Raw genomic sequence first — 13,061 nt, 5'->3', positions numbered from 1 at the left:
TATAAAATGTGTGTGTGTGTGTGTATACATGGTGTGTATACATTTTTGTGTGTGTACATATGTGTGTATACATATATGTGTGTGTGTGTATACATATGTGTGTATACATATATGTTTGTGTGTGTATACATGTGTGTGTATACAATATGTGTGGTATACATATATGTGGTGTATACATATATGTGTGTGTGTGTTATATATATGTGTGTATACATATGTGTGTATACATATGTGTGTGTGTGTGTTATATATATGTGTGTATACATATGTGTGTATACGTGTGTGTGTGGTTATATATATATATATATGTGTGTGTTTGTGTGTGTGTATTTATATTTAATATGTATACACACGCACACACACACGATACATACTAGTGAATGAGTACTGCATTTTGACTTCACTTTTTATTGCATACCCTGTGGCAAGTCCACACGAAAACTAGGACTTGGGTCATCTTGTCCTCAGAGCTTGACATCAAACACTACACAAGTTTGCTAAATAGCCATTGATGTGACTCAGATGTGTTGCAGCACAGAAACTATTAACACTTACAGATCTTCAGCCCCTGACGACCGAAGTTGCCCACCCCTAGCATAAACTGTCTGCAGCTGGAACGAACATCCAGAAATAGCTACTCTTTTCACTATAGTTGCAAAAATAAAAAAAATTAAAAATGTTTCCTGAAGGATATTCAAAGGCTTAGATGTTGCAGACAAACTCAGGTAGTAATAGTGTCATTTAATAATCCTTGCTTCACTGCATACAGACAAAGTATGTGCATGTAGAGGGGAAGGTTGATGTAGTGAGTTTGTGTGGGCCTTTTGCCAAACATGGAGAAATAAGGGCTGAATAGATGAGCTACATGCAACTCTACATTGAGAGACAAATTTCATGTTTTAAAAAATACAAACTGTGAAACTAAAGAATAGCCTCAGCCGTTTGCAAGCATTACAAGTTCCCACTCTCTCACTCTTGCTTTTGTGCTCTATGTTAGATCAACTTATTCTCTGCCAACATGTATATCTAGCTGCCAGCTCCGACAGTGTTTTTTTGCAGGAAGACATGGGCGTGTATGTAGACGATGCATTTTAATGTGGTGAATGAGAAATGGTCGGCTATAGTCTTGATTTGATTATTTTTCATGTGTTATGCTTATCAAAGAGTTACAGAAAATTATTTTCTTATCTAAATTTGCAATCGTTTTATTGCTCAAACTAATTCAGAATAATTTGAAAGGGGAAAAAAAAAATCTCATTTGGGAATGAGAGCAAATATAATTTGTTTTTCATGAATCTGTATTGAGTTCCAGCAGCCTGTGTGCCTCGGCGGGAATGCTATACTGAAGAGACTTAGCTGAAATGATTTAAATGATACCTTTTTATTCTTTCACTAAAACATTGAGTAGATTGTACACCATCTGGAACATGGATGTGTGTGTCGACAAGCAGCTGTCCCTGTGGGAGGTGTGATGTCGGACCAGCCCACTGACTGCCAGCTGTGCTGAAAAGTGAGAGTAAAAAACACTATACCTGTAAAGAAGAGGGGTACGGACTGAGAGGCATACAGAGAGATGGCAGGGGATACAGACGTGCAGATGGCACTTGTTTGCAAAAAAAATCTTCATTAAAACCTGCGCTGTTGACAAAACGGAGGCATGGGCAGGGAGACAGGCAGGAAGACAGACGCCTCACACAAAACAGGAGACAGGCAGGCTGATCAACAGACAGATAAAACTGTCAGAGCAGCACAAAAGCAGGAAGACAGGCTGACAGAGGGTATTAATGTGTATTTGATAGTTCATTGTTCCATAGTTGTTTCCCCTCTCCACCCAGCTAAATGGTTATTGATTAATCGGCCTGATCCATTGCCCTCCTGGAGTACTGATCAGCTGCTTGCATCTGGGAGATGGAGGGTTGTTATTGATCCTGTACAAATGACAAAAGACCACCAAGAATTATTAAAAGACAACAACTCTCTTTCTCTCTCTCGCTCTCTGTCTGCCTGCCTCCCTGTCCTCATCACTCCCAATCTTAATGAATTTTATTGAGTGGAGCAGGAGAGTTCAGACTGAGTCCATTTGTGCACTATTAGACTGTAAAAATCCTTTACATTTTCTTCTGACATCAGTTTCCATCTGAAGCTGTTTTTTGCAGTGGCCATTTTGTGTCTAACCCCTAAAAGGTTCAATTTAATTCTTTTGGTGAGGCTAAAATAGTGTTATTTTTGCAGGAAAATTTGACCACAAAGTAATTGGTCCAGGTAAAATTCCAGGAAAATAAACTCCTCTGGCCATTTTTCACATGAAGAAGTCTTTTAAAAGTTATTGCAGCAATGTGTGACTGTTTGTCCAGTTGCTAGAACTAAAAGAATATGTGTAGTTTGATAACTCACAGAGGCTTCCTGTTTGTGTGAAGCTCAAGGGGTCTTTTACAATTGCCTTAAGCATTCAATCAATAAACTCAAGGGATCAAGAGAGTCATCATCTACAATGATTTAATCATTTTTCATCATTTTGATAGATAAAGGAAAAAGCACAAAGAATAAAAATTACAACTCTGTTTTAACCATTAAAACCAAAATCAGTGATGCATTCACTGGCTCCTAAATGGTTCAAATGTGGGGCCAACTCAGCGACTACCTTATGCATAGAACTTGTTAGAAAACATTTTGTGTTACAGCGTACATCTCAAATAAGTTTTGATTATATTTCAAAACATATCAATAATTTTTTCAATGACAAACTCATTTGCATCAGTATAAGAAGAAAACAGTTTTACCGTTGGTCAGTACAAAGCAAATTTTAGTTTTATTCAGAGAACAGCTTGAACTCTTGGATGTTGGTGGGACTTGTATATTTTTCCACTGAATCGATGTCAGAATTTTTGTTTTTTAGGCTACTTTCGTGAACAGATTGTAATGATGGCATGTATCCACACCATAGACCGTATATAAAGAGATGGACATGTGACATCACCCATAGGTTTCTGAAGAGCTGAATTGAAGCTCGGTGGGCGGTTCCTACCGTCACCATGCTGGCAGCGTCATGCGCGTCGTCTCGCCCAGAAAATACAAATATGGGCAAAGAGGTGGAGCTGAGAGGGGGTCCGTGAGTGTCATGGTGGTTGATTGACATCGAGTGAACTCTGAGCTTTTTGTAGCTAAAAGCTAACCAAGCTAACCCCGAGATAACAGGAGCTAACCAGCTAACGGAGGTAAGCAGGCTAAAGCTAAGTCACGTTATTAACCGGCTAAAAACCGCGGTTGTTCTACGTTCTTCTGACTTGAAGCCGGACATTGGTACCTGTCAATCAAAAGGACCCGCCCCGAAATATGATGAACTCGGAGATTAAATTACTTTTCAACGAGCAAGTTAGAAAAAAATTCCCCCCCCCCCCCCCCCCCCCCCCCCCCCCCCCCCCCACAGTTGTCATGAAGGTAAACCTGACCTACAAACCGAAAATGGATTTTTGAACCAGGCTGTAAACATGTTTATTTCTGCCATGAAGTTGGCCTTTTTAACATGGGAGTCTATGGGGGTTTGCTCTGTTTTGGAGTCAGCCCCTAGTGGATGAGGGGAGGAACTGCAGTTTTATGCACTTCCGCATAGGCTTCGCTTTTAACCGCCGGAGGTTGCCGCTTGATCCCACACTTAGATGCAAAAAAAAAAAAAAAAAAGTCCAAACTATATCACTATGTTTTCTCATTGAGTTTTTAAACCAAAAGAAACTTTTTCATATTTAACACTTCTGCATGGCCTTTGCAACCATTTTAGGAAACCCCTTTACACAGACTGTTTTAATTTAGGTAAAACTGATTCACTCTATAATATCTACAACTACATAGATACTTCCACAGTAGATATCTCAGTGGAGAAATTAATAAGGAACAGGAAAAAAATATATAACTTTACAAATAAAAGTCCTAAACTGACCTCTAATCTTACCCAAAAATAAACCAAAAAACAAACCAACAAACAAATAAATTAAAACAAACTGCCATGATCATGTAAACTGAAGAAAACAAAGTTAATTTTGGGAAGACTCTGAAGTACTTTTGGCAAATGCACAATAAAAGATAATTTAGGAGTCAATGTTAAGTTAAAGTTGAAAAATTCCACAGTTAGGTTTACAAAGGGTGGCTCCGGGGGTAAGATGCCAAAAAAAAAGTAATATCTGCATAATTTCATATATATTTGTGTTTGTACAATCATTGTACATAGTAGAGCAACTTTGGGAAGGAATGTGTACCTTTCTGCAAAAAGGTCCAAAGAAATCCCCTAGGTGCATTTGTGATATTTCCGGGTGTGTATTTGTGTGTGGACATCTGCTATGGGCTTTTTCTTCTCTCCCTTGCAGTCATGTCCTTCCTTCTGTCTCTTATACATATAAGATAAGAGCACAGCAGGATGTAAAACAGACCAGTGCCCATGTGTGCAGTGATATATATGTACCATGTTTGTGGTTATGTGTGCATCTGTGAGTGTGCTTATTTCTGCTCCTAATGGCTTATGCACCAGATGGTCTCTGTGATGTTAAAGCTTCTAATTGTTTATCTTAGGGGTTGATTGGCATATGCAAGAGTCTTTTTTTCCCCCAGTCACTAGGGATTTAAGCTCAGAAAGTTTCAATAAAGATGAAGTCATGCAGAATACCATAATTAGGTAGTGAGAGGAGAGCGAGGTTTGAAAGATCCCTTGTGGGGACATGTTTTGGTATTTCTGTAACAAACTTAATATTGTAGGAGATACTTGTGATGAAGTTTTCTTAGAGCCCCAGACATCGGAATCAACCAGTGGTTTATTTACATGTTGTGTCGTTTAGCTTTGTACTTTAATATTTTGAGTGTTTGCAGCGGATTGTATCGCTTCGGGAAAAAGTCTTTCCCTTTCCTTTCAACATATGATTGTTGTCTTCATATCAACATGACGCTAAAGGCAGGTTACATCTATAGTATTGCAATCTTCATACATAGGACCCCAAATAGTATATTTAGCCATCCAAAGTTTAAAGCTTAATTTTGTTATTTAAAAGTTACAGATATAGAAAAGATGGACATGGTAGCTTGTGGTCAAAATGGAAGTGGATGCAGAAATGCTTCAAAAACAGACACATCTGATGACTGACTGAAGTTTGGTTCAAAATATCCACGAAGTTGTTATTGTCCCCATAAGTCAATGCAGTTTCTTCAGAAATGTTCTTTGCTTCTGATAAGCATGATGATGTTCAGCTCCAAGTTTAGTTGGTCTCAATGATCCAGTTTGTTTTGTCAAATCAGATTTCAAATATCAGCCATGGACTCAAAAGGCTTATCGAGCCGTGACTTTCCTCCAAAGAGATAAAGATGTTTAGACCTAATGAGCAGTTTACAAACCAACAGATTCTGTCACATGGGTCATGGAAAAAATGTTATTTACTTTTACTTGTATTTTATTTACTATATTCCCCCTTGTACTTACTGAAAAATACATTCATCCGGTTGGACTACATAATATACATGGGCAGTGAATTGTCCTTCAGTCACAGTGAGTAGGATATATCCAGTAGGACACAAGTAGCTAATCCTAAGAAGGCCTTACTCAGGATCTGAGCTTTAATCCTAAACACTGTAGTTTGAGTTTATTATTGTTTTAGTTATTTATCCTGATATTCTGTCTTTCCTGTCCGGATCTGCAGCCTGCCAGTGCCACACCAATGGCTCCGTATCTGAGGTTTGCAATAAGGACAATGGTCAGTGCAACTGCAGAGACAATGTGATTGGACGGCAGTGTGACAAATGCATGGTAAGTTAAATTCCAGGCTTATTTTTTTATCCTTTATTTTCCTTCCAGAACTTAAATTCCACAGCTTCTTTCTCATCGTGTTACCTTATTTTACAAATTTCTAAAGTATGTTATTTTGACTCATGGCTTTCAGCAATTATTGCATTTCTTTGGTTTAATTTTTATTTCAGCTGTGACAGTGGAAAATGTTCAGTCATCCATTCACAGCTTTTTTTTGGACCACTTAGTTGCAGCATTATCTCAGTATGTTTCACCAAACACTGCTTTTGTAACAGAATTTTTACTTCCTAACAACTATTTACAGTGTTTTTTTTTCACTGCCCACTCATTCTAACTGGAGCCTTGCCTACTTCCCGTCCATCCGTCTATTTGTGATTTGTCCAGCCCAACTGCTGGTGGGATGCTGAGCGTGAGGAATGTATGCCCTGCCGCTGCAGCCCCCACGGCTCTATTTCTCAGCGCTGTGATATTGAGGGCCGTTGCATCTGTCGCCCTGGCTTTGTGGGCCGGCGCTGTGACCTGCGTCGCCTTGGTTATGAAAGGCGGGAGACACGGCGCCCTGTGGAGCGTGTTTCTATGGAAGCTGTGCAGCAGAGATGGGGCACTTCCCGGACAGGGGGTTGTCCCAGGGGTGCTTACAGGCCCCAGACAGGGGTAACTTACACTGCATGTGGATGCAGTGGAGTGTAAGCATGGGTGTGTGGATTTGTGTGTAGAAATACTACAGATGTGACTTGTAAATAAGTCAAACAGCAACTTCGGTTGTGTTGAAGACATCATATTAATGTTTGGCCCCATTGCAAGTAAAAAATGTTCAGTCATTATGTGGACAAACTGGATTCTCAGTTTTTATATCTAGACAAACTTGTGCTGGTGCAGATCCCAGTGCTGTTTGTTAGTATGATGGGTCAGTCTGATGAAACATTCTGCATGTGTGTTTTTTCTATTTTACTTGAGTAACTACATGGGTGAAAATTCAAAGTGTAAACAAACATTAAAGTGGAACTATTATGTGCATTTCAGGCTAATTTATTTTTATTTCTGAGACCAGAAGGGCTGGGATTGATCGAGTTATTGTCACAAATTGCTTTATTTACTTTGCAATTTTGGGTCGGCAATTTATTTACCGACCCTCTCCGTAGGCTGTCAGATCAGCCTGTGGGCAAAACGAGTGGATTGAGACTCTTCCACATTAAGCCCCGCCTCCCGCCACTGCACTACATCGGGAGCGCGCATCGAACATCTTTCGCTGTCATTGTAACATCTCATAAACAGAAGGATTAGGCTCATATGAACTCAATAAAATAAAAAAACAAAATACAATGTCAACACATAGCATACAGCCCTACATGTTGGAACCTGAATCAGACCCTGAAAACAAAGTGGAAAACAGCAACCCACAGCAACGAATGCAGCAGGATGTCTCTCTTTGGTAAACTCACCAGCCATCGTTGGAAATAACTTTATCCCACGTTTTCCACCCGCCTGATGTATTTGTACATGCCCTTGTTAATCAGTAGAAGGTAACCAATCACTGAACCTTATCCCCCGGGACGTCACAAGGATTCTGAAGTAGAAAAAACTCTCTAAAACGACGCGTTTTTCGTCGTTATGGAAACCGAACGGAGAGTGTCCTGGAACTCAAACTCAAACATGCATTTAGGTGATAAAAAACAGTGCTGTTCCCATGTCTGATGAGGATTCAACACTGTAACACTGTAGAAAGCTCAGAAAACTTGAAATACCGTAATAGCACCCCTTTAAAATATCTGTTGCAGCTTGTTGGCTTTTAACTGAAGGCAAATATGATCAAACTTATATTTCTTTTATTGTGGTTTCCTGTGTGTAATAAGTTCCACATTTTTCTTGTTTACTTCTTAAGGTTTTCTTTTTTTTTTTTAATTATGTCTCATTTTTGATAATTTTTTCACAGTTTGCTTTTTAGCATGTGTCTTGATCTGCCGTCTGTCTAATGCAAATTTTCCTTCTCTCACCTTGACTCATCGGCCTCTTTCTCCACTTTGCTTCGCCAGCCCCAGACTCATGGTATTGAAACAGGTGGAGTATGCATCCCCTGTCACTGCAACTCATTTGGCTCCAAGTCATTTGACTGTGATGAAACAGGCCAGTGTCGATGTCAGCCGGGCGTCTCTGGACCCAAATGTGACCGATGTGCTCGGGGATTCTTCAACTTCCAGGAGGGTGGCTGCACACGTAAGGAGAGAACACAGTACAGATTATCTGTAATTGTAAAGAACAAAGCTTTTTAACACCACAAAAACCTGCCATTTAAACCGGAGTGTGAACACTTGTAGACATGCATTGACATAATTGTACAACTAAGGAATTTTTCTTAAGTAGATGATCGTATTTGAGCTTTTCAATTTAAAAGTAATTTAAAATAAATTAGAATGCTTTAGCCAATCCAGGGCCCTTGAACAGTTGGGGCCCCTAGGCTGCAACCTTGGCCAGCCTGTGCAGTAATCTGCGCCTGCTTTGAAGACTGAACACACAGAATAATAATGAGTTGACTGAATAAATTATTTTTTTGAAAAACATATTTTCATGCATCTTTGCCTCTGAATAAATACATGTTTCAAATATTGTAGAAGATTGTTTTTATGGAATTGGACCACAAGATAATCCTGTTAAATGCAAGGCTCATCAATATATTAATTACAGAAACCTTAACAGACTTGAGGAACAGAACTGTGTGCACTCATGACTGGATATTTGTTATCTATGAGGCAACAACTCATCCTTACACTGTTTGCTACTTAGATTTATATTTAATCACATTACAGCAAAACTTCTATTTTACCATCCTGGTATCATGATCCGTACAATCCATTGGGATAAAACCATGTCATCCTGCAGGCGTGATTCAGGGTTGAATCTTTTGGGATTCATGAGCAATCACATATTCACACCTCAGATAAAAGGTCAAACTTTGCCAGAGTTGTACAGCAGGGAGCTGGCTGTGTGTTATTTTGAATATGCTGGAACTAGCAGAGTTACTTGTATGTGGTGATAGCTTTTTAGCACACAGCTTCTTTTGTAACTAATGCCAAACACAAACAGCAGTTAAGAAGACTGTAGGAAATTTTAAAAACAGTCGGCAGTCAGAGTAGAAAAAGGCCAGATGGAAATGAGGTTAATTTGCTTAACCCACTGCCATCCTTCCAATCTGCTAAATTTGTTTTCAGAACTTAAATTACTTTTTTTTTATTTCCAAGAAATCAAAACATAACTTTAATTTGTCATTTGACAACATTTTATTCAACTGAAATGACTAAAATCTTGTAAAATTCACATTTCATCAACTCCATGCCACAATCTTAGCTACGCTGCTTAAAACAATAAAGGGAAAACTTCCACTACACTTCTTAGTCCTTGATGCATGAAATATCTCAGTTGAAAATATTTATTCATCCGATACTGGAATGTGTTGGGAGCAATACAACATGAGAATGATCGGTGGAAATCAGGATCATTCACCTGGAGGTCAGGGTTCAGAATCAAAATTAGAATTAAAAGTGGAAAAAACAGATCACAGGCCAACCCATCTGTATCAAAGTAGCTCAAACACCATATAAAAAGATGATGTTGAGTAGTGGGATGTGACTACAGATGTTCTCCTGAGGGATCTCCTCCCAAACCTGGATCGTGGCTCCAGTCAATCTCTGTGGTGTTGTTTAGCAGTGATGGATGGAACAAAACATGGTGAACAGGCAGGCCAGTCCATAGTAAGGCCAGTCCATAGTACCCCTTCCTGTCTCATGCAGAACTGCAAACACACTCCAGTCACACGTGGCCAGCCATTATTATGGATCAGAGGGAACTCAGATCCCACTGTAGCATCATGTGGTCTGAAGATCTCCTCCTGATACCGCATGGCAGTCAGGGTACCTCTGTCCCAGAAGTGTGACTGACTTTGACTTACACAGTGAAGATTTTTTGATTCTTAAAAGTGTATGTCAGTTTAGACTCTTTCAGTCCTTCCTTATTAGTCTGTTTTCATCAGTTTACAACTCATCTCGCCTGCTCCAGCAGCCTATTATTTTAAGCTGAAGCAGTTTAGACTAATTACTGCCAGGTGAAGAAGAAACATATTTGATATACAGAATATTCATATTTCTAAACCTACTCGTGGTTTACAGAAATGGAAACACTGATTTTGCAACTGTAGTAATTCACATGTTGCTCGAGTAGATTTCAACAGAAACACAGTAAGCTGTAAATCTGGGTCTTCCAAACAAAATACTTCTCTATCATACCTCTGTTAAAATATACAGACATGTTTTTCAATTCAGTCCCAATCTCAGCGTGGAAATGACAGATTACAGATTAATTTCAAAGTTGGTATCACCCTTTTCCACTGTACAATTCAACTTTTCCATTTGGGATATTACTGTCATTTCCAACTTACTGAATAAATCTTTCTAACCAGGTCAATGTAAGAATCTCCCTCTTTTGACACTTGTGTCTTATTGATTAGCACACCTGTTTCCACTTCCTCATCATCCAGAGTTGTGTTTATAGCTGAAGTATTTCCACTACTTATTAGCTGATTCTGTCTGTTCTGTGTAGTTTTTCACTGAAAAATCCTTGAACTATCCTAATCCTTCCCCTTTCCTAAATATGTCTTTTCGGCCTCTCTACTCCACCTAAATAAAATAAGAGAGTTTATTGCCTTTGTACAAGTTAAAAACTGGCACAGCGTAGAAGACAGGACAGCGAACAGGACAGCGAACATCTGGCAATCAAATATCAGTCATCTTCATTTGTTTTGAACCATGCTCTGTGATGTAAATGTTTTAATCTTGGCTGCAATATTATGTTTGTAAAATCATTCTGTTACAGTGAATAGGATCATATTATGTAAAGTTATTGTTTTCTAAGTTCATAACAGCAACCAGATCCATCATACAGACCAGTCAACCAGACTTTCTACTGCTCATTCTACCTTCTTCTCTTTTTATTTCACAGTTCTCAGTGTTATGCTGACCAGCACATCATTACATTGCATTTTTTTAAATAAGAAAATTAGAAAATGTTGCAGAGGCAGTCACATACCAGGTGGTAATATAGTTTTACTGGAAGAACAGCTCATTTCCACCTATATTGTAATTTCTGCATTGGTCATGAATCCATTGCCTTGGTTATATGGTGTTTATTGTACATTTATATCCTAATTTGTTGTCTTGCAGTAAAGAAAACTCCAAAGATTGCATTTATTTTTGTGTTCTGAATTGTAGTATGAAAACTTTTGCCAGGATCCAGATCTAAATTGGATATCTTGTCAAACCTTTTGGGAAATTCTCCTATATTTTTTGACCAAGCACCCTGAATATGTTTGTAGTTATTTGCACATTTACTTAAAATGGTCCTTTTTCACAATGACAAAGAATCCTTCAAAAATATTCCTGGGTCCAGGTAGTGATCCAGATCAGTCTTAACATGTCATGGAATCTAAGGTAAACCAAGACCCATGCTCAGAAAAGATCATGAAAATCCACCCAGTAGTTTTTGTATGAAGTTGTTAACAGACAGACAAATGCCAGCAACCTCTGCCGCCTCCCTGGCAGAGATACTGAAGGTTTTCGGGATTTGTGGTTTTCCAGCTTTCCCCAAGATAAAAGTCAGGAGCTGACTTTAAACTTCGGTTCTTCCATGCTCATTTTAAGTTTTCTTTTTTACTTTTGCTGTGTTAGTGGAACATGTTGTGAATACCTGATTGCACAATAGTAAATTGAAATGTAGGAATCTCACAGTTACAGTTTAATCTGTCAATCTGGAGAAAACATTATATAGCTGTATATTGTGCATATAACTATGACTTCACTCATTTCCTTAGAGGTTGTATGTTTCTATGCTGAAATGTTTCACATTTTCAGCTAAATAAAGCAAAGTTGTCAATACCAGTTTGGTTAAGTTATAAATCTGTTATTGAGCATAAAACAAAAAAAAAACAAAAAACTGCAACACTGTTGAACCAGAAGCAGGAAGTCTTATTCTCCTAGGCTATCCTCTTTGAATTCCCTTAATTACTTCTCCCATTCTCCTCCTTTACCAGCATGTCAGTGCAGTCATGTGGGAAACAACTGTGATGCTAACACTGGGAAGTGTATTTGTCCCCCCAACACTATTGGTGAGAGGTGCGACCGCTGCGCTCCCAATCACTGGGGCCATGATATCATCACTGGGTGTAAGGTGAGCTGAGACTGGAAATCACACTTGTCTCCATATTACTTTATTATGATAAAGTGTGGCTCATACTTGTTTTCATTTACTCTTCTCAACAAACCTCTGTTGCATTTCTAAATACAACCTTTTTTTTTTTTTTTTTTGATGTTCCGAAGTCAATGATTCTGTCTGAAATTATTAAAGGTTCATAAAGCAAATTATGATTCTAGTATTGGAAAAATGGATCAACAGAATAAAGTCAAACAGAGCAAAAAATTCAGGTACCAAAGATGAGAAAAAAAGTTAAACCAACTCCTTAAAGTGATGCTAGAATCATCAGTTCATGAAATAATTGACAGAGAATGAAATCCCAACACCTGATGGGAAGTCATAAAAGCTGCAAGTAAGAAAAACTAAAAATGGTGGAAAACATCTAGAATCGTGTTACTTTTAATCGTGCAATGACTGCTGTTGGGTTTAGCATGAGTATCCTGTTGAGACTACCACACATCATTAGAAGAATTTCAGCATTACTCTTTTTTTTTGTCTGCTGCTTTACCATAAAGAATGTTGGATTTTATAATTTCTCATGATTTAAAATTCTTTTTATGCTCCAGATTTGAGTGTGACTGTATACAATACTGTATACAATATCTAGAGTAATAAAAACAATGGTTTGTCGTTTTTGTTGTGTGCATCTGTAAATAGGAGTGTGGCTGCAACGTGATTGGTTCAGTGACGCAGCAGTGCAACGTGAACACAGGCTGCTGCTTCTGCCGGGATTCCTTCAGAGGAGAAAAATGCGATGAATGCCAAATTGGATACAGAGACTTCCCTCAAGTAAATGATCAAGATACACTCTGTTTATATTGCTGTGTTGTTTTTTAAACTCAAATTGGCGTTTTATTGGGAGCAAAAGATAAAGCCCTGAAGTAATACAATTAATGTACTTGGGACCGGAGTATCTCTGAGGCTCTGTTCTCATGAGGAGGAGAAATTCTTATAAACATACTGATAATGCAGTTACTTGCTACTGAAACCAAAAAATTAAAAATATTTATTTCACAGTAGAATAATATCTTATTTTTTCTAC

The 13,061-nt window shown here is 38.4% G+C and overlaps 1 protein-coding gene across 1 annotated transcript in view; it reads left to right on the top strand.

The window, feature by feature from the left end:
• lama2 (laminin, alpha 2) overlaps positions 1–13,061 on the top strand; it is a 192,912-nt gene that overhangs the window by 106,377 nt on the left and 73,474 nt on the right. The window contains exons 22-26 of the mRNA XM_079255305.1: positions 5,676–5,782; positions 6,167–6,436; positions 7,816–7,996; positions 11,859–11,995; positions 12,677–12,808. Coding sequence (XP_079111431.1) covers positions 5,676–5,782; positions 6,167–6,436; positions 7,816–7,996; positions 11,859–11,995; positions 12,677–12,808 — 827 coding nt within the window. The remainder of the gene's footprint in view (positions 1–5,675; positions 5,783–6,166; positions 6,437–7,815; positions 7,997–11,858; positions 11,996–12,676; positions 12,809–13,061) is intronic.

Source organism: Telmatherina bonti (genome assembly GCF_933228915.1).
Source record: "Telmatherina bonti genome assembly, chromosome: 16".
Lineage (NCBI taxonomy): Eukaryota > Metazoa > Chordata > Actinopteri > Atheriniformes > Telmatherinidae > Telmatherina > Telmatherina bonti.
Note: the sequence above shows the minus strand (reverse complement) of the source record. Positions and strands in the feature narration are given on the sequence as shown.